At 37.1% G+C, this 23,281-nt stretch overlaps 1 protein-coding gene and 1 long non-coding RNA gene across 8 annotated transcripts in view; one reads left to right on the forward strand and one right to left on the reverse strand.

The window, feature by feature from the left end:
- The window catches only part of Sol1 (CUB domain-containing protein Sol1), a 659,765-nt gene extending 638,337 nt beyond the window's left edge, over window positions 1-21,428 (forward strand). For 6 of the 7 annotated variants that reach the window (XM_087358459.1, XM_087358461.1, XM_087358462.1 and 3 more), the window contains 5 exons: window positions 16,088-16,274; window positions 17,143-17,333; window positions 17,698-17,938; window positions 18,773-19,020; window positions 20,095-21,428. In XM_087358459.1, coding sequence (XP_087214585.1) covers window positions 16,088-16,274; window positions 17,143-17,333; window positions 17,698-17,938; window positions 18,773-19,020; window positions 20,095-20,168 — 941 coding nt within the window. In that variant the 3' untranslated portion in view covers window positions 20,169-21,428. The remainder of the gene's footprint in view (window positions 1-16,087; window positions 16,275-17,142; window positions 17,334-17,697; window positions 17,939-18,772; window positions 19,021-20,094) is intronic. The other variant, XM_087358463.1, reaches the window with a different exon arrangement.
- Window positions 21,429-21,503: 75 nt separating this feature from the next.
- On the reverse strand, window positions 21,504-23,268 carry LOC147872130 (uncharacterized). Its single transcript, XR_015537784.1, has 2 exons — window positions 22,571-23,268; window positions 21,504-21,679 (listed from the first exon to the last, which is right to left on the reverse strand). It is a non-coding gene; the product is annotated as an uncharacterized LOC147872130 (long non-coding RNA).
- Between the last annotated feature and the right edge of the window lie 13 nt (window positions 23,269-23,281).

The raw sequence follows: 23,281 nt of genomic DNA on the forward strand, positions 1-23,281 counted from the left end.
AACAAAGAAGCGAGCTCAGATCTCTTTGGAGGAAGCCGGTGAAATAAATTACACGTTCGACTATGCAAAAGAAATCAATGCGCCGGTTTGTGTTACACTACAATAAGCTCACATTGGTTCGGAGAAATTATTTGGAGAATGCTTGCATACAGGGTTACAGCTGAGTGGTAATTGTGTCTCATTGAACAGAAGGAATAGCACAGACACGAGAGAAATTACAGAGACCATTGTTTTCTTGTAACTTATGTCTTCAGATGTCAACATTCTGGTCTTTAAAAGCATTGCTAAGGCGAAATCTAGCATCCGGCAAACAGGATTTTGATTTCGCTCCCGATGATACAATGATGTGAAGATAATTATGTTAGGTAGCAGATAAAACCTGGTATTTCTCTCATATGAAAAATTCTGATCTTGTCAGAGGTTAAAAAAGGGAGGGCATAAGGAAGAACTGGAACTGTACCCGGTTGGTCTCGAACAACTTCTGCGTAGAGGTCTCATAAGCCGTCAGGTAGCCTAAGAGATTGTCGAAATGCTGACGAGGAACAATGCCTGTGTAATTTCCTTGTTACTGATTGTACAGGCCCCGGTTTCAATTCTGTTTGCATCAAGCTGTGTATTCAGACGTGTAGTTCAGACATGTGAAGATAATCCGTCACTACATCTGTTCCCCTATTCACACTCAATCATAATTTCATTATGGGTCCGTTTCATGAGACCACCAAAGAGAATAGTGGGAAATATAACAGACATTACACAACTGTGCAATAAGAATGAATGTTTTAATTAGGACTTTGTAAGAGTACTCGCTTAATTACTCTAATTAAATGATTAGAAAATTATTTTCTGTCGTCATGTAACCGGTTAAAAGACACGCGTTTCCTTTTAACACATCAAATCAAACAATGTTGAATGTATTTCATAGATCTATGTATGAGTTCTGAAAAGATAAATTAAATTCATGATCTTGGGGTCTTGTCATTTCTGCGTTCACCAAAATAACTGGAAAGCATTGCACTTAATATTGTTCTTATTAATCGTAAATTATGTCCATTCTGAAATATGAAACTGTAATCGCATTTTATTCTTTTAACTAAGTTTCTTCGCTATAACATAATAAGTTATATGTTTGTGAAATTTAATAGTTTTAAATTCAGTACTATGTGTACATTTTATCAGATGCAGTATTTGTCTAGAGAAAAAGGAGATTCGTGACAATCTGTATAGTACTGACATTATCAGTCATGGGATTGTTACAAATCATTGCTTTTGCCAATTGACACCTAAAGTTTTTGCCCTTTACGTGACACTCTGAAGATTAGTTTGTAAAAGTTCAGAAATAAATAGCCATGCCGTATAATTTAACTCTTCCATCGTTCAACTGAAGAGACTTAAAAGAAAATGACTCATAATAAAAAAGACACAATCAATACGTATGTCTGGAATTCATTCAGCTTTGTTTTGTATTTGTTTGGATTATGCCACATGTTTTATGAAACACCATCCGTCGAACTTCTTGGTTGAACTGTTCTCAGAGTCGACTCTGGATCAACCAGGGGGCCAAAGAGATAGGTTTCTCTGTATTCCTTTTTAGTTGATGACGGAAGCATAACCAACTTCCAAAAAGTAATTTTACGACATTTAGACGATGGTCAAAGTTCAAAAGAACGATTTGACACGATGAGACAGTCCTATTGTCCATCTTTATTGCAAGTTTATTTACTTTGAGATGTACTGGAAGTTACGACAGAGACAAAAAAGGTTGATTCTTATTTTAGATTGATCGCCGGTTGAAATAAAAGGCATTAGCTTGGCCGTTACAGTCGCTGGCTACTGGGTGAGCTACCGGGATTCAATTTCCGGCGGGCGCAGTTTGTATTCTGTTCGCCGCCGCCCACCGTCCTGACAGGCTTTGAGGCTCGCCCAGCTATTGTATCAGGGTCTCTTTCCTCCGGAAAAAGGCGGCCGGACCTTGAGGCTGATCACTCACATCTGTGGCTGCCGGTTAAGAAGTCCTATAGTTGTACTTTCTGCCCCACGCGTCCTCATAGCTTGGTGCTTAACAGTCCTGAAAATGGAGACTATGTTTCTCCAAAACGTTGGTATCTGCATGCAAGGCTACACGGCGTCACAACCCAGAAGAACATAGTCACCCTCACAGCCGTGAGAACCTCAAATCTCACACAGTGAACAACTTTACTTGTTGTGTTTATAACAATAATGCCGTCAGCTTTTCTGATTGTAGGGCCGATCTGAGGGACAGTTGGGATGTGGCAGATGAGGCAGGCAGCAGTCGATAAACCGTTCCTCCATGAGACAAGTAATTACCCGTGTAGTGTTAACTGCCAATGTAAATAGATTCAGCGGCAGTGTGATTGCCCGAACGACATTTAAAGTGGGTTCAATTAGAAGTAGCAAGCCCGTGCTGACACAACAACAAGGCACTACGCTGTCAGCCACTGTGCCGACGAGAGCTGGTAGTATTTAGGCGGATGACACTTCATTGTATTTTAATTCTTTCTTCATTTCATTCATCTCTTTATTGTCTATCCATGTGTAGTTTATACATTCCCTTATTTGCTTTCTTATTTTCCATCCTTTTCTTTGAACCGCTGTTTGTTTCCCTTTCTTTTCGGTGTTCAAGATGACTGCATTCCAAGATGCTTCGCAGCCAGAGATGTGTATTCCCATTCGAGCTCCTTCGTGAAACGACCTGATTAAATTAAATCAGCCGTGCTATAAGAGTTCAATAAATCACAAAGTTATTCTTTCCTCTCACATTAAAGGAAGAGCATTGGTTAAGATTGTTTGAGAAAGGTTGCTAAAGAGGGTAGGCCTGTTTGGACGAAGTAACAGGTGGCTGGTGAAAAGTACCTAATGAGGCTCTTTCCTGTTGGTGAAATCGAGCAGGATTAGGTTAACAGGGCAAGTAGCACGCATGGAATAGATTAGGAATCCGTACAAACTATGAATATAGAAAACTAGAAGAGAAGAAACTACTCGTTGGACAGAAGCGTGGATGGGATGATAATATTAAAGTGGATCTTTATTATAGGAAAAGGATATGAGGATCTGAACTGGATTCTTTTGGTTTAGAAGAGGAACTGGAGCGTGCTTGTACTGAACGCTGTAAAGACCTTTAGGTTCCGTAAAATGTCGGAAATTTACTGATTTGCTAAGCGCCTGTTAACTTCAGATGAAGGGCTTTTCTCCATGAAGGTATTTACGAACATTCGGATGAAAAATCTTAAGACCGTGTGTGTGTGTTGTAGTGTGTGCTGGTATCAGTAGGGTCTGTGTGAACTGATTCATTTCCAGAAACTGGTTCGTATCTGCAATAGAAGAATATATAGTCAACGAGGACTTTGGAAACGTAGAAAACGATAAAGAACGCACGTGAAGACCCTCTCTCATTTTGACTCTAGTTGAAACATGGAGTATGAGGCAGGACATATCTGCGGGTTCAGATACAGTGGTAATGCGAGGCACGCGGAGGTCCCAGTTGCAGCTTCCGTCGCAAGTCAGCTTGTAAGAATTGTTCCTGCAGACGTATCGAATTGAGCAAAAACTGAAGAGAGGAAGTAGCTGTGATTTATGTGACAGTTGCGTGTTTATGCAGTGGTATTTATTTTCTGAGTAGTTGATACAGCGTCGAAACATAAAACATTTCAGTAGTATAAACTACAAATAAAACATTTCCGTATAGTTCTGTCAGCTTCTCTGTAGCAAATATTTACCGTAGCCTGATTCAGTGTTAAATGAAATGTTGGCCTTGATAATGACTGTCAAATGCAAGTACAACGCCACTTTTATATTCTTGCCTTGTTCATTTCATCCATTGTGGTTAGGGCCCTCAAACTTCTGTTCAGACTACTAGGAAGGCAAGGCGGTATCCGCTCAGGCAGTTAGGCACCGGCTTCTAATCGCAGAGGCCAGGACTCGTGCCCTGGGCAGTCCATGTGGCATTTATGGTGGACAAAGTGGCACTGGGACAGGTTTCACTCTTCTGAATCCTTCATTTTTCCCATGACATTGTAACTCCATCTTTGTTACATATCCACTCATGGACAAATAAATGGTCTTGCCGCATCGTCAGAATAACCGCCAAAAGGCCTCCTTCACAGGAACAAACGCCGAAGCCCGAAATGGTATTAAGTCCTATTAAATTCGCTTCGTCACTCATTGTGCTCTACGCATGAAACAATTCGAGTACGGGCAAATCAATTTGATGACATTTTGTATTGGAGAACTGTACAAGCAGTTGTCGAGAAATTTGTTGGGGTCGACCGGTTTTATCGACGGCTTTACGAAAGTGTGTGGCCCTTCTCTTTATATGACTGCAGACGATATTTACCTTGTTTACCATGGTTACACGCGAAGGGGAATTCTTCGTGATATCACCACCCACCAACTCTGACGTCACTGTTTGCTTTTGCAAAGATCAAGGCTCAAATTCAGCTTGACACTGGTAAGCTCTGCAAATTATGGAGTTTGGTCGCTCGCGTAACACAGTTACAAGTTAAGGGATCTTGAACCGCTGAGAGATCTAAAGTTGCACTGTAATGTGTCCCAGGGCAGCGGAAGATATCAAAAATAGTGAAGCAGCAGTAGGTCCTCTCGTTTATTGATCGATTCATTCCTTTTAACGACGTTCTGCACATCTGAGAGCTTGTGTGCACTATATATTGCACTTCCGCCATGTAGGAAGAACCGGAGAACCACTGAGAACAAGTTCCTGGGGATTTTATAGACGTCATTCCCAACCACATTGCTCTTGCACCCTGCATTTTAATAAATACCCAGTGTTTTAGTAATACGATTTATTACTTTATTGTGCAGTTTGTACGTACGTCATATCGTGTTCTGATTTTAATTTATTGTATCACAAGTAAGTACGTAAATAGAGGAAATTCATTCATTAGAATCTTAACAGACTTTCACGTCTTTATTAAATTCTCTGCCTTTTATGGAACCAAATTTTTCGTTTTCATGGTTCAATCAGCCCTACACCTGAACCGTATGCAAAATTTGTCTATACTGACTTTCGAATAGACTTTGTTCAAGCACATTTTAATTTTAGAAGTGTGCCACATACAATGAACATGTTTCTCGAATTCAATAAATGGTTGTGTACAGTCCCACTGAAAACGTATTCTGCAACTTCGCCTTGTGGAAAGATTAATATGGATTCACTTTAATGTCTTCTTGAATTTAAAGCAAGCTGTGGCATGTTGTTACCATAGCGAAATCAGAACAGTGACGTTGTTATGACTGTAGAAATTTTATTTAAAACGTTTGAACTTTTAATGTATACATGATGTTGTTATTTTGGTGTCACTGAGTAATTCAGGCCGTGGTCGTATCAAATTTAGACGTTTTTTACGTCTTTATTCAAACCATCAGACTTTCGCACGAAAACACAAGACAAAACAAGACAGAAATTTGCATAAAAACATCCACGCCTGTAATGAGGTTCGACCTCACAATTGAGGTGTTCGAGATGGTAAGTAATTTTCTATATTCATTCACTGTAATGCCTACATTCATTGATTTATGGTTGTCATTATTTAATGGCAATTACGCAATAAGCTCTAACCTCAATTGTGTCGTACCTGACATTCCTGAATATTAATTTGAAGTCACATTTAAAAAAGTTTGGCACTGCTAAGTCTATTTACTATCATTTTCAATACAGGAGACTAGGGGATTAAAAAGGAGACAAAATTAGGCCGTTAACTTTATTCCCCATTTTTATGGTTTAGTTTGCAGGTAAACTGTAGGAGAATTTTGCTTTTATTGGATTAGAGAGCACCGTTGGTATGCGTGCTTAATTCCAGTTAATGGAGCTCTGGCACCGTCAGTCTGACACATATCAAGGCTACGATGGAATAGGAGTCGCGCAAAACACCATTTATGGAAATCTCGAATTTGTGACCGGAAAGCTCAGATGTAACCTTTGATGAAAATAAATTTATGTTTTTAGTCCGATTTCTCATTATGTCGAACAAAACAGATGGAATAAGGCGTATTGTTGTATGTTTTCCTCCGTGCAGTATTATATTATTTTGTATTCATAGAAAACGTTTGTATTTTTAGATTAGTGGTGGCGTTTGGGATCGAATCCAAGAACGTTTAATACACTATCGACCAGACCGCCCCACCACTAATCTTTAATTAAAGTTATGTATAAAGATATATATATATATATATATATATATAAATTTGTAAACAACAAATAAGCTGACTTACAGTCAAGTCCCGAAACCTTACATCGGACAGTGGTACTGATTCATATAATATTGTTGCAATGAAAAATAATGTAGCCTGATTTCGTAGGTAATAAAACAGCGTCCACCAATTCCTAACGCGGATTTGCTTACGAGTCGATCGTTGAAGATGGCTGTCTCCTGGATTATAGCGTCTTGTAATCTGGCAGAAGTTTACCGACAGTCCAAAGGCACTTGCTGCCTCCATCATCAGGGCGAACTATCAATAAACTTCTACCAGACTACACGGCGATATAACCCGGAAGACAGCCATCTTCGTACTCAACCGCGTGGAGAACCTGAAGTCGTACTAAGAAGGTAGACGTTGGAAATTCACAACGGTTTAACTCCTGCACAGAAATGTCTGTTATGAGCCGGGATAGCTCTGTCAGTATAGTGACTAGCTACGGGCTGGACGGCCGGGGTTCGATCCCCGACAGGGGCAGAGGATTTTTCCTCTAGCCTCTGCGTCCAGACCGGCTCTGGGGCCCACCCAGCCTCCTCTACAATGGGTACCGGGGTCCTTTCCCGGGGGTAAAGCCGGCCGGGGCGTGATGCTGACCACTCCCCCCATCTAGTGCCGAGGTCAAGGAAGAGAGGAGCTATACCTCCACTCACCCCAAACGCCTACATGGCGTATAGTGGGACAAACTTTACTTTACTTTACTTTACAGAAATGTCTGTCATTCGCTGCGTTAAACGTCAGTGCATACAGACTATTGTTCAGGTGCTGTCAGCATATGGCGGGAACAGGAATTGGCACTATCGACCTGTCCACTTTTGTGACAAGGTTACCGTCTGTGTTAATTATATAGTACATTGACGAACACTTACAGTGAAAAGTTACTTAACTCAGATTGTAGTTCCAAAACAGATTGCTAATTTATGACTAAACGGTATGAAGTCACGTTTGTTGTTTTTATATGAGAGTGCGTAGAAAAACTGAAGATTTAAACAGTTGATAATCTGTGATTTTAGTACAGTTAGGCAGTGAACCTTCAGCTTTGTCCATTACTTATAGGCTATGTATAAGAGTCCACATAGAAAGCATCTTCAGAGAACGCAAATTTAAAAGTGACAAGAATAAAACAATGTTGCATGTACGTCACTCAAATACTAGAAGAATCTTTTAAATTTTTAAATGCTTCAGGCGGTAGAGACTTGCGCTGAAAATATCCAGCCATTAGAACATGAACTTCCTTTCATTTCTGACTACACCGATATTTGAAAATTCCTTTACAACTTGCATACTTTCTCCAGAATTCCTAAGAGACATCAGCATATAATGTGTACTGTATTTCTTACAGAAAATATATAGATATTAGAACAGTCTTGTTTGGTACAAAGAATACCAGAGCTAAGTGTAGACCTTTTGTAGTTCCAATAGGAAGTACTCATTCTGTCCGTATTGCACGAGGGCAGAATACAAATTTCCTTTTGTTTTATCATCGTTTACGTTTGTATTTATCGTAGGAGGTGAATTTCATTAGGAGTTGCTCTTCAATAGTCGACCTGATTTAAAGGCGACACTGATTTTAATGAACGCTGTAGTTAGTAATATGGCTGTGTCCTGCTCTGGTAAATATTGTTTAGATATATTACAACCTCTGCGTCTTAGTCAGTGCTCCATTATCGATGTCTCTTTTGCTTCTGACAAATGCGAATTCAGTTTCCTCTGTCTGCTCTATCTTTGGTAGTTTTATGAGAATTTTGACATCAAACTGAGTACGACTTTCGAAAATATGAAAGCGTAGGTTCCCTATAGTAACATAGTTTATTGTCTCGAGATATCGTAATATTAAAACTACGTCATTTATGAGAACTGAAATTATCTGCCAAATTTTCTTCAGCTTTCGGTTTTATAATCACGATCATTATATTTATATTAATAAGTTCAGTCTTTAATTATAGACACTGGTAATAAATGGCATTTTAACAAAATAATAATACTTCAAAATCCTATTGTGGGACAATTCATTACTTACGTAAGAATATTAGTCCGTCTTACAGCACTTAACTTGTTTTACACACATAAAATTACTTGTCATAAAACTTCTGTAGGACTTTATCCATTTTCTAAGCCAGCGTAATCCAAATGGTGTCCCGCGGGACACCCAGACCGCTTGTAAAGAGGCCCTCGAAATTATTTAAGTTATTAATAGTAATTATTACGAGCTCGTTTGTTTTCTATATTACAAAATATTTTAAAGAAAATCGTGATTCTTATGTCGTCTGCTTCTTCACGTACAAGTGCCATACCTACTGTTGACTTTAAAACCCTGCCGTAAAATGTAAGTTTTCTTGGCTGTTGTTTTTCAAAAATAGTGCCACGAGGGGTATTTAAAACCGCGACTTGTTCTTAGCTAGTCTGAACCTTGCTTGACCAGTGGACTCAACACAGTAGGGTCTTTTCTCCTACCGATCACATGAAGAAGGAAGTAGAACCAACTTCCGAAATGTCGTTGTTTTAAATAAAAATATTGAAAGACAGAAGCCCATAAACTTCGCTAATAAACATATTATGAAGGACATGTTTCGAAGTATGATTTGAGGTTTCCACGGCGGAGAGTTCGAAGATGGCTGTCTTCTGGGTTGTTGCACCTTGTAGTCTGGTAGAAGTTTACCGACGTTTTAGAGGTCCCTGCTGCCTCAATCAGGGCTCATCGCCAGATAATTGAGACTACAACCCAAAAGACAGCCATCTTCGTACATGTTTCGATTTCACGCCATCATCAGGCTCATTTCTTAATCACATTTATTTAAAACGGGTATCAGTATCTCCATATAATATTTCACGTGATTATTTGAAATTATTTAAACAAATTAAATTATAGTTGAACTGATTTACACGGAATAAGAGGTCCGGTAACAAAGGTGACTTGAACTCATTTCTTTGCAATTAAGTTAGTCTGTTTCCATTTTTTGTGTTATGCCGTGCTATTGCTAAGGCCCTACTGGATGCTGGGTTCTCACCGCAAAACCATGTTAATGTCCCGGTGACTTAGAGTGAGATTCGGGTGAACAAATTGGCACTGGAACAGGGATTTTCTTCTGCTAATCATTCCACCGTAGCTCAACGCTGTCACAGCCCCACGACGAGTGCGATAGCTCTGACCAAGCAGCTCATCATCATAACCTCGGTCCTATGTTAGGATCTTCATCTCTGGTCTTGTAGTTTGTTGATCTCAGGAAATGTAGTTTAGTTTACATTACAGGTTTAACAGATGAGATAGAGCAGACGTGTCAGCTGTGCGTATTGTGGGGATCGTCATCCTCTGCAAAGTTAATATTAAACCACCTCACGAGACAACTCTGCAACTGTGAGAAAGTCACTGACGTAATTTCCACCTGGGCTTGTTATTCTGCTCTGTTATTTCTAAGTGGGAGATCTGTACAGAAACAAAACTTGTGATGCTAACAGGAATTTTAAATTATGCAGCTTCCGGTGTTGAAAAACATTAATATTTCTCGTGTATTTATTTATTGATATATACATATATTCATTTACACACTAATATGTCAAAATAGCAGCTCACTGCCCTCTTCATTGTTTTATGCAGCTTAGCTCAGTTCTTGAATTATTTACGATGTGAGACCCGAAATGTCCCAGTATTAATAAAATTTTAAGTTTAAATTGCGTGTTGTAGCACTGTTTCATATTTAAGTTATATAAAGTGATATTGTTTTATAGTAAACTTCACATTGGGGTATGAGAGGTTAGGTTCTCACGGCAACCTTCTGGAATATTACGTCTAGTCTCGTAGAAGTTGACTGGCGTTTCAGAGGTGCGTCCTGCTTTCAACATGAGGGCGATGATCGCAGCACACATCTCTGTCAGTTTCTACGAGAATACACTATGGAATATCACAGAAGTATGCAATTTTCACCTTTGTAATCTGAAGTAAAATATGTTATCAATATCCCCACCCACGCAATGTCCCCGGAAAATTCATGTCTTTTTCAAGCTGCTGTTATTAGCCATTCAGTATGACATGTCCACAGTACGACATACGCATAAGAGATCCAACATTCATCTTGTGTACCATACGTATTAAAATCTGCTTGTTCCCTTGTATCATACTGTATCAGCAGAACAGAATTTGCCCAACACCTGAATTGACATTGGTAGTAATTTTTATAGTATTAGTTCGGTAGCAAGAGGAATAAGATAATCAAGTTAGGAAATGTATGCACAACGTAATAATTCTGGTGCGTCTTATAAAGTGTGAAAAAGGCGATGCAGGCATTCTAAATTTTCATCAGAATTAGTTCAAAACTTTTCTAATTATGAGGTGACTTACTATAAAAATCTGCGTATTCTAATTATCTTGAAAACAATAACACCTACGGGATGGAGTGTAACGGACATTAAGTGTGATCATTTTTACCCTACATACCTTTTTTTAAATATTATATACGAGTTACGCTTGAGCTGTATGCAGAAATGTATGTAGGTCTTCTTATTTGTACCCGACTTTAAGTAGAATGGAATGTATCAATTAATTCTAATAGAACTCTCAGTACGAAATATAATAAAAATCCGTTAAGTGGTTATTGAGTTGTTACACATGTACAGACTGACAGACAGATATGGAGAAGCTACCGGGAGCGATACCAGAACTTCCCATTGCTAATGTGTCAAGAAGTGTTCCAATCAATTCTGAACTGGATTCAGTTACATTACAGACGATTAAACGTGACGTGAAAATAATAATGTCATTACCTTCCACTCACGAACAGCTGAATCGTGATTTGTATACCGTTATTTATTTACTCTCGAAATGTATTCCAGGCTTCTTTCGCATGACACGTTCAACTGTAATGCAATTCGTTATTCGAATTTACATGGCAGTTTGCGAAAGAATTTATCGACCTCTGTGTTTTCAAATAAACTCTATTTCGCTGTAAGTACAAAACTCAATTTGAGAAATTTTAATGGAAACTGTTGATTGATTTCAAAATTAACTGAGATCAGTATTGTGAGAATTACACGCATATATTCCATAATTTTAGTAAATTTCATACTGAGGATTCTCATTTCGAATTCTGGATGACGTATATTTAATTATGTTAAGTAAATAGTGAACTGCGTGTTTGCGAATTTAAACTCGCCATGTTCTTTGTCTGTTCCGTCTTCATCACTTTCTTTATCTTACTAGTATCCACTACACCTTCTTTAAACTTAAAGGGAGACAATACAGAGTTATTCATTAGTGAGTCTTAGGAGAATGTAAAACAATGGAGACGTTACTTTGTGCAAAGTTCCCGAAATATAATTCATATTGTTATTAACATGGATGCGCCGGAAGTTAAATTTAAATTTATTGTGTGACAAAGAAGATTTGATAAATGCGAGTAATTTTTCATCGACATGCCACTTGGAAGATGACATAGATGGGGAGATAATACAAAAAATGGGTCTTTAAAAAGTAGTATCTGAGGGTGATAGTCTTATGAATAATCTGATAAACTTTTCGGTTCCATAAAAGACAGGGGATTTCTTCACCAGCAGTGCGAATCAGATTGTAACTGACTTGCTTCCTTGGAGTTAGTTCAAAAAGTGTTATTCCAGTAAGAATTTGTGTCTTTATACAGCTCTACTTTTAGTGTTTATATTTCGGTGGTTGTCTAATTCGGCCGCAAAGTGGCGCTAGTGGTTAACGCATAAGTCTCAAGCCGAGCAGGTGCAATACCAGAACTTGTCTTTCTTCATAATGAAGCTAAACTACGACACCTTTTTAACCCCACTTTCGCTTTTATACCTACCTGTAATTTACTGCATCATCTCTTCTGGGGTTTTCTTCTGTTCTGGACAATAAATATGTGCGTTGAAGTTCACGTTGTAGCCTTCCGCGTGCATTGGGCTTCTTGGAGAAAATTTCTGCCATATTTCTGAAACTTCTTTTGATCTTTGGTAGAACTCCATGGACATAAATCGTCTTTCTATATAGGAAAACACAACACAGAAAAGCGCGAACTAGCATCCATGTTTCTTGTGAGATCCAAACCCAAGACACTGGAAATAAGTGACTTCGTATAACGTATACAGTCATTTTATAAAATATATCAGTAATTGACTAGGTCTTAGTCGTGTATTTCCAACTCCCCGAACCAGAAATGTACGCCGAAGACATGACACTTGAAGTTCTATGAACGGATCTACAGATGTTCCCACATGACACACTGCGCAACCTCGGAAATCTTCCGGCTTGTAGTAGCTTAGAACGCGAAACAAACTGGATGTGACATCCAAGGATTCGATTGTACAATCTGTCTACATGTCTTCGATCACTATGACAACCTTCAAAAACATTAATCTTGTTTGCTGAAGTAAGTTCATCCAGTACGATTTGAGGTTTCTACGACAGTGTGAGTAAAATTAGGGTCTTCTGGTCTTTTTGCGTGGCGTAATCTTTATTCTGTATGCTAACGGTTCGGGGGAACATACTGCCTCCATCTTCAGGGTTATCACTTCAGCCCTGAACAAGAGGGACTTGAATTGTTGAAAATAATCCGCCATTGTCAAGGAAAGGGTTTGTGTTCAAAAATTACAACAGAAGTATGATAGCTTCTAGGACTTACACCACATTATTCTGGTGGCACCAGCAAAATATTTATGATATTATTTAGACTTATATTGGACTTAACAATTCCGCGATTTCTGATTTGTGTTGAAATCCACAATTCCGATCGTTTTTGTATATATATATACCTGTCAGCTGACTCTGTTGTGTACTCAAACGGCTTCCTACTCTGAAGTCCTGCTGACGTAAAGAAGCTGTCAGTCTTGATTCACCTACGTTTATGGCCTCCTTCTGATATGAGGACCCGGGGTGTGTGTGTGAAAGTGACAACATTAGCTAGCGTCTTTGAAGGCTCGTAACTACCAAACCACAAACAATATCAGCCCAAAGTGACGCTAGGCTACCCTCATATCGCTCACAAAGTGCCACAGCTTAACAGAGCTCGTGGTCCAGTTTCGGAAAGACGTTTATGTCAACGTTTAAAATGTTTAGGAGATGATTATGATAAAATTGTGTAGTGTAAAATGTGTCCTAAGTTTGGATATAGCTAGGAGCGTTTTGTTTATTGCTTGTTCACTGTGTTCCACAATAATAACATAATGTTGCCAAATTAAGTGGATCAGAGGGATCTGTGTGAAAAGAGGGTTAATCAGAAGATACGCAGATAAACAGTTAATTAATAAATCTCATGTTGAAGGGATACGCTTATGCTTTAATATTGCCTGCAGTCTAATAGTAATTATAAAAAACGACCACCAACCAACTGTACAGAAGAAGACAGATTGATGTCAGTAACTCTAAAAAGTTGAGGATAGATAGGAGGACACAGGACACAGCTCTGTGATGGGATCCGAAGAAAGGGCGACATTCCTTTCTAATTCTAAGAATACATAAAGTGTGAGCGTCAAGGTAAACGATTGATTACTATGTAATTTATGACTTGTCTTTAATTGCGTCGAATGAGATGAAAATATGATGATGAATGGTGAGTAGGTAAGAATTTGGAAGGAGATGTTGGTGGCCTATTTAAAATTACTGTCCCGAAATTCGTTTGAAGAAGCTGTGAAAGAGCACATAAAATATCAGTTATGATAACTGATAGCCCCATAGAGATTCAAACCGGAAACCTTCAGAATAAAAATCTATAAGATTTTGTTGTATTTTCTTGTATGTTTGTGGAATTTTCTGACATTATCTTTCTAAACATTCAGTCGTATTTAAAAAAAATACGCCATTCTATATCCTCTTAAAGACACTGGTTGGGTTTGTAAGAAGCATTAAAATTTAGAGTACAAACAAAACGAGGATTTTGGCAGAAAACAAAGGCTCTTTAGAATGTGTCTTAAAAGACTTGTATACAATGTTAAACGACTCTGCTGTCTCGCTGAAGATGGAACTGTCTCAGAGTTTCTACTTCCCAATGATGTACGACTTCAACTGAAATGGTTGACGCAAAGTGGAAAAGAAAACACCCGTTATTGACACGATGTCTCCATTCCGCTACTAACGAGAGATCATTCAACACTTCTGTGCCTTCATGAAATATAGAAGAAGCGGTAGAGATGCAAACTTGAAATACCCAATACAAGCACGCTTTACGTTACCAGACTTTGTCAAATATCGTGTACAAATAGCTTACGTTCTACAAAACTGAAGTATTTCTAGGTGCATGCTTAGCATGTAAGTATGTTTGTCTGTTCGTGTGTATTCGGCTTGGACTGAATTTATTCTGGCGAAATTGGCCAGAACAGTTTTGAGTAATACAAAGAGGAGAAAATCTTAATCTTAGTAAGCATTTAAAGAGGGATTTGGCGGTAGCAGTGCTGCTGTCGAAGAAGATTATTATGATAACGAATTTGAAATCTTTTTCCCAAAAACTATTTTACCTGTTGGAATATTTCAGAGTCTACTTGCAATGATTTAAGTACACAGATTGGTAACTGATGTAGTTTCTAAGCGACGAAATAAATGTTTCTTCGTAGAGAATATTCTGGTTCGCATTCGACATAAAATTCTGACTACTTTTCAGTCGTATATTCTGGCAAATTCTATGCCTTTTATTTCCATTTTAATCCTATCCTTTATTCAATCCTTTTGGAATATTTTTCCACATTCGTTCCCCCTAAGCATATTTCATTCCAGCAACCCGTACTTTATTTCCAACCTGCAGCGTGCATGTGAACGACGGCTTGTCATGTGAGACCGTCAAATAGAATACTGATACACAGTGCTGAAAAATGACTGTGTATCGCTGAAAGCAAACACAAAATCGAATCTCCTTCGGAATTGCTTGTGAGTGAGCTTTCTCGCCCAGCAGTGTAAAAAGAGTTACAAGCAGTAAAAATGAAATAGCGTAACGAGCGCACGGCGAAGTATAAAATTGGTAAATTTTGTGAAAACTTTATAACTACATTTCGCTTTCTGCTTCCAAAGACAATTACATTGATTTTATGCTCGAATAAAAAATCAGTCTTAGAGGTTTATAAGGCAGTTTTAACATTTTCTACACAATAAATATTGCCCTCCAATTCCAAACAAAGCTGTTAACGAGGACGTATGATGAATGACTTCTGCTAAACTTAAAATTCCGATGAAAAACATAACTTTAATTTAAGAATTGAATGTTGAGGATACCAGGCCTACAAGTGTTTTATTAAAAATCAGCCCTCGGCACTACCGACTTTCACTTCTTCTTGTTCCTTTTCCATGGTACTACAGCCCGATTCGAATCTCAATCACTCCTTCAGTGCGTACATTTATAAGACCTTATTCAGTATAAGAATGGGAAGGAAGCTTAATCTCTGTGCATCCTGTACGACTTCAGTGATTGCTGCATAGGCAGAAGGATACGTTTCTTTGCACATCGTCACTAATATCAAATCCGAGGTAGACCTGCTCAAGTGTTAACAGTGTAGCATTCCGGTAAATCGTAGTCTTTCATCATACAACGACGCTCCACAACATATATAACCCAGATCAAAAACACACCTGGAATTAGCAAGCTGTGCAAAAAAATTTTTTTGACATGTTTTGGTATTTTTAACTTCTTACCATTTTAACTAATCTAAAAAGTTTTGACTTTTCTGTTGTTTCCTCACATCTGGAGGAGGAAAAACGAGAGATAAACATGATGATGGCCACAGTTGACTGAAATATGTTGTTCTAGTGAATGGGGGTGAACTGAGTGTGTGAAAAGTAACGAGCTAAAAAAAATGAAGAATCTTCTCAAAGTGCTGTGCTTTTTTCAAATTCATTGTTGTTATAGACGTCTAAGGCTTGAAACCATGTTTTGTTTTTCAGCGTCTAGTTGTGATGTAGTGCTGAACAGTGACATTACAAAGAATGGATCCGTATCGTCGCCTCTCTTCCCCAGTCCATATCCATCTCGCAGCTACTGCCGATATGACTTCCAGGGTCGTGGAAAAGAACGGGTTCAAATCGTTTTCAGTGACTTCAACCTCTACCATCCCTCAGATAACTCGAAGGAGTAAGTAATAGAATTCCCTGCTGTTGGAATGATGAAATTGTATCAAATTAACACAAAATGCATTAAGAATATAACCCATACAAATTTACTGATGTCTTTACAAAATTAAGTAAATGTGCTTGAACAGAATGTGCACATTTGTGACACACCGAAGTTCTTTAAGATTGTTGTCGTTATTTTTTGTTTATTCAATTATTTATGTTGTCATATCAACTTTAAAGGTTATGTAGAATCATGTAGAAATGGTAGGACGATGTGAGTAGCAAATAGGAAAAAACAATGCAGTAATTCACTGAAGCCAATTTTAAACAAGAATTGGAAAATTTGTCTAAATGTATTTGATGAAACTTTTGTTTGTATATCAGTAAGAAAACAATGTTTTGGAACCTGGCTTTGCTTCAATCATTACATAAAACTATACAATTTAATCAGTAGGATCCAAAGCTTACTTTTTAAACCAACAGGTGAAGGAAAAGTCTAATAATTATACATAACTTTAAGATACAGAAAATTTACTTCAATTTAGAACGCTGTTTTTCATGTCTCAGTGATGGCCATTTATCGCAGATGCAATTCTCTTCTTGCAAAAGTAGCGTTATAGATATTACGTTGCATAAATAAAAAATTGGTCATTTTAATCCAGTAAGTGGCTGTTTACTCATCTGAAGTGTGCAGTAAAGATGTATATTGAGTTTCGTATTCTTTAATAGCCAGTAAAGCACGATACTGTATCGTCTTACCCATCGAAAGTCAAAGTCTACGAGTACCATCCAATAGATTATTAGGTTTTGAAATCCATATTTTCTACAGCTATGAATGACATGGGAAATAAAGGTTTTCTTTTTAATGTGTGTTCATATGTTGACAGGTGTGAAAGTATCGACTCCTTGGTGGCATATGTGCATATTGATGGTCGAATGGAAAAAATTGATAACTTCTGTGGCAGCTCTGTGCCTAAGCCCCTTATGTCAAATGGCCCAAAACTGATTTTGGAATTCAGAGGGATATATTCTTCAAGACATTCCAGAGGTTTTAAAGCCACGTACAGTTTTACAGAAAGTGAGTACATCACAATGTGATGCGAGAACAAAGATTTTGTTCCGTGGTAAGAAACAGCTTTTACTTAATGGTTAACAAACACAGGTATCTCATCCTCTTACCTCGGACGGAGGTGGAGCTGGAGTCCACAATACTGTTTATCATTCTTATACAGCTGATTGACAGTGTTTAAAGGAGAGTGCTTTAGAGGACATACTTGTGCTTTCATATTTTTAAAAGAAAGTAATTGGTATTTTTTTAATATTGAGACACAATATTTGTGTTATTTTCTATTCTTATGATTCTGTATTTATATAACTGTCGATTCTTGTATTTTGTATATTTAATATGAATAATGAACTATGCCTTTGCTACTCTGATTTAGCAATGATGCAGGATAACAATGGTGGTGTTGCAGATTTTGGAATAACTTCAGGTCGCCAGTCCCCAGAATTTCCGTGTGCATTTGTGTTCAATAGCAGTGAAACCCGCAATGGCACATTTGCAAGCCCCAACTTTCCCGGATTCTATCCTCGTGACACCGAGTGCCATTACTTCTTTCATGGCACTAAAACTGAGAAAGTTCACCTACACTTCAGTTACTTCGATGTAGAAGGAGTCTTACCGTGAGTAACGAGATTTCTCTTTCGGAAGATGATGTGTTCTAATTTATTAACTATTTTGTACCCACTTAGCAGCTTCATCCTCAGATGTTTGTGATTTTGGCATTAATTTTAAACATAGAGGGAAATATTTGATAATTGTTTTAATTTAAGTTTGAAAAGTAGATAATTTGGTGTGTCCAAGTAGAGTGCAAAGAATGTATATTATAAAATTCAAAATCTTTATTTTAATGAAAAGACTTGTGTGTTTATTAGTCGTAAGGCTGATACTGTTTTAAACTAAACTGCCTTTAATCTGAGATGAGCCAAGTACTGGGTCAGAGATAAAACATTCATTAATTCTTGGTATTTGCTGTTCTTGTTACAGTATCATTATCAGTTTATATATTTTTCTGATGTAAAGTCTTTATATTGAGCTATATGATCATTTCATTATCATCATTTTGTCATAATCTTTTGATGCTTATTACTGCTGCTATCTCTGTTGTCAGTTTCCTCCTCATATTCATCATTACTGTCACTGTTATCATTGTCATAAATATTACAGGTGCAGTGCATATCATAATATTATCATCAGTATAATTACATTTGCTGCTTTTACTGTTGTTAGTACTTTTTAATATTATTTCTTGTTGTTATTTTGACCTGGTTAATAAATTATATACAGCTTTTCTAATAATTTCAATATGTACGCTCTTGAAACTGATTTTATCTGATGACTTCACTTTGGAAAAAAATTCTTGGACAGTAGGTTGTGCATGAATGAAATGCTGTTTTACAGGAAAGTGTAAGATCTACTTTTCCTGTCAAGAGTGTAATGCTGTTACATGTTTCTAGGTGTGAAGCTATCTCAGCTAGTGACTATGTTGAATTTTCCAACTTCATGGCAGATGATCGCAAGTACTCTCGGAAGTGTGGTCAGCTCAAAGAGTTTGACATGGAGTCAGACCGTAAATTCTTTAGGGTAACTTTTCGCTCCAATGATCGACTTGATGGAACAGGCTTCAATGCTACATACCAGTTTCTGGATGAAGTTGATTCATACACGCCCAAGCCTGTCCAGAAAAATGTTGCCCCTAAAATAGGTAAATGTCAGAAGTTATAAGTACATTTTCTAAAAACAGTGATTGACTTCCAGTTTGAAAGAATGTGAGGATCAGGGACCGTCATAACTCCAGTTATCCTGATTAAGGCACGTTCATACGGATGTGCTTATTTATTTTTCATTTCATTATTATCTTTATCAGCAGCATATATCTTCATCAGTAACATAACCGAATAGCTCTGGTAGCATACTTGACTTGTTTTTGGGAAATGTATGGTTCAGATCTAGGACGACAGAGCAGCTGACTTTCCCATGTCCCTCCAAGTAAATGACAAGATAGCACTTGAAGTAAGTGAGATTTGAAGTTCTCGTATCTGCAAGTATGAAGATGGCTATCTTCTGGACAGTTGCGTCAAGTAGTCTGATAGAAGTTTACTGGTGTTTGCTGCTACTTTCATTAGGGCAATCATTGCCCTGATGATGAAGGTAATAAGCATGCCTGAAATGTTGACAAACTAATACATTACAAAGTGCAACAACCCAGATGGCAGCCATTTTCAGCACGTGAAATAGGCCATACTCACTTCTACATCCTTCCCACCATGTACTGAGTGCCATATTATTGTGAACAGTATTTCTATTTCATTACTCATGATGTCACCGGTTAAGTCTGTGCTATCCAGACTAAGGTGTTTCATAACCATCTTTACATATCAAACAATGTAAAGTGAGAAGATTTCTGTCTTCTGGGTTGTTGCGCAACCCAGAAGACAGAAATCTTCATACTCACTGCTGTGAAAACCTCAAATCCTACAATGTAAAGTAACCTCTCTGCAGGTAATACATCGCTAAGTAGCTGAAGTTTTCTGAAATCCTGGGTTTGATTATAGTCTGTGCCTACACTGAGAGGGTAACAATTTTATAGCCAAACATAATAAATAATTGATAACCAAACGGTATTGTATAGTCTGCCAATCATTTATTGCTAGTTATATCACATGCTGTTTTAAATTGATGTCTTTGAGAACAGAGAAATTTATTTAAGAAAATGAATTTTTCTAACGGAGCTTTCAGCCTTATAATCTCTAACATCAGTCTGTCTTTACTATTACAGATGGTGAGACAGGACACTTCTTACTGACTCTTCTGCTGTGTACTGCCCTGCTGTTGTTTATAGCCAGAGGTTGATAGGAAGTTCTTAGTCAGGAGTTGGGATAACTAGGAATTCATTGGTGAAGCATGTGCATCTTCATTGGGAGCATCAGTGTGTTTTCTTCGATATTATTACTACCATAATCATTGGTGAACAGGAACTCTGGGAATAGAACACAGGACAATCAGATTTTAATAAGGATACATCCGTGGACACTAGAGTAATAAAATAATGTTCTTTGTTTACATAAGAAGAATTGATATGAAAATAGAGTGGCAGTATTGTTTGCATCTTTGTACATACATCTCTACACAAACATATGCACATAAAACACCTACACTCATTCACAAAAGAATTTGTATATAGCATAATTATAATAATAATAATACACTAATTTACTCTACAAAAAATTATATATTGGGAGTTAAATACTTCTCTAATTTCTGCAACTCATTATTTAAGATGTAATCTGGCAATAAACGTAATTTTAAATCTCAGTTACTGCTGTGAAAAAAATACAGTACTTTAAATCAGATTGGTGATGGAGCTATGGACAGGATTTCCCATTACAAATCATTCAGAAAGGCTTATATGTTATAGATATCTCATTGAGAAAGACTGGAATAATAATTTCTATAGGGTTCATTCTGAGTTTTTTGTTGTATTCAGAAAAAAAATTACAAAGAGAAAATGTGAGAGAGGCTAAATTTTCAAAGATTTGGTGACTTATTTCATGTTTGGAAGATTAATATAAATGGACTTGGCAGGAGCTGTTTCATGAAATTGTCAGTCCATGATAATTTGATTTTGGTTATGGGCCTGTTTAGGAAAATCAACAAATGAAAATCTTGATAGGTAGCTGTGGCTTTGTTTTTATTATTTAGTCACTTCAAAATTAATAGTAGAACTCTACTAGATAATTTTTGTAGAGTAGCAGATGCTCGTCAAAGAAAACACTTGGTAACAACCAATTGCACAATTATTTGTTACAATTTTTATTATGGATCAAGTGCATAAGTATAATATGCAACTTCATTCGAGCAGTAGGTAATCTGTTACACTGTGTTTGATATTGTGTCCAAGTGCAATCATCAACATGTAGAATGAATGATTATGCAAATGGCTATAGTTCTATTTTCTTAATGTACATTTCCCACAAATAAATCATGAAACACTCTGTCCTGACAGCCAGCTCAGCACGTCATGATGCATCATGAATCAAACTTGGTCATATAAAAATAACTATGACATGTTTTTAAAAAAAATCTCAGATAATAAAACAGTTATAAACCCCACATTGAGTATTTATTCATATTATCTATCCTGAATATTATGTTGCTCCTTATTAAAATAAGGAGAGTTTTAGTAACTGATTGAAAAGTATTTGTCTTTATTTACATGACAGCAGCTTTGTACATACAGTGCATAAAGAACAAGAATGTCTGTATAAGTTTCCCTTCTGCAATAAACAGTAAGTGTTCTGTTGATAATTTGAGTTTCTTGCAGTATCAGAACAACATTCAGCCTTGAACATGGAAGAAAATGTCTGAAAGAACATGGAAACAGATTTGACAATGTATAGAGATAGGAAGACAACATACAGATATGCTGTAATGTCACTACAAAGAGACTTTGTGGTCATTCTGTAGATGGTAGTTTTCTGAATTGTTGTACGTTGTAGTTGAATGCCAATCCCCCTGGCCTGGTCCTTCTCTTAGCCTCATATAAACAATCAATTTCCATACATCAGCCTTGAATACGGAGGCAGTATGTTCCTCTGAACCACTGGTATATAGCCAAAATACTATAAAGAGCAACAACCTAGAAGACCACCATCTGTATCTTGAGTACATTATTAATTGAAAGCTGAATTGTGAGTGAAACTGTTTAAGCTACAGGCATTCTAGATCTCCAAATTGTGTCAAAGGGATAATATCCACAATGAATTGCACAGGTAAGTTACATATTTATATTTCTGCATGTAACTAAATCTGGTACCGCAGACTGATGATAACAGAGGCCTGTTTCAAAATATGGATTTCACATTGGTCTTGCAGTTAAGTTATCTGTAAAGTATCTGTGTAACTTGAATTGCCTGCTATATATTACAGTACTCTTCCATATGAGCAATAGCTTATTCTTGATGTTGAACAGGCCACAGGAATAAGACACATAATACATTCTTTGTATTATTTATTTTATTAATTATTTAAACTAAACTCTCTGGTTATTGCTCCCAATTTAATAAAATATTCACTACTGATATTAATGACTTCATACACCTAGGTTAAACAATAGCCATAACATGCAATGAATGAAGTTACTGTATATGGTCCATTAAATTCGACATTTGTTATTACAAAAACTTATATCAATGTGTTTTCTTTGCTATCACATGCCAAGATAATGTTTTCATATATATAACAAGCATAAATACCAGTATTAACCATGAATATCTGTCACCAAGAACTGCTTCTTAATGTCAATTTCCTGTTTGAGTAAAATAGTTAATTAGAAATCCTTCCATTATTGTTCTCATTCTAAAATGAATGACCTTTCACATGCTGGCCATAGAGTGCTAAGAATTGCACTACTATATATTTCTGCCAGGAGTGTATCAAGTCAGTAGAAATTACTGACAAGCACATTGACTGGAATCTTATATAATACCTAATCATGTCTTGAAGATGCTTCATTGTTTACAATAGAGGAGAAGAATAACTTCAGAAATAAATTAAATTGTACATTGGATCATGGGCTTCACTTCCCTTTCAATGAATGGTTCATTAATGTCAGGCAACGTGTGTTGTATGAGTATGCTCGTCTAGTGTTTAGGGTGCTAGCCTAATACAACACAAATACAAATACAAATAAAATCTCTTCAGCTTCTGTGAAGAAAAAACAAAATGTATCATAATGTTACCAGTATGCTAATACAGTTATCGATATGCGTATCGAAATACAAAATTGGTACTACGGAGTGATATTTGTGTCCCCTAGTAGCAGAAACCGGCGATTGATAATAGCCAAACGAGAATGTTCACGTAGGATATTTTCTTAGTGTCCGTGTATCTTCCGAGGATATTTTCTTGGTGTCAACGTAACAACCGATAAATATATAGTCCATTACAGGTAGTCCAACGTTCAA

The sequence above is a fragment of the Zootermopsis nevadensis genome, unplaced genomic scaffold (assembly GCF_977971745.1).
Source record: "Zootermopsis nevadensis isolate Lab colony 2312 unplaced genomic scaffold, Znev_1.0 Znev_ptg000030l, whole genome shotgun sequence".
NCBI lineage: Eukaryota > Metazoa > Arthropoda > Insecta > Blattodea > Termopsidae > Zootermopsis > Zootermopsis nevadensis.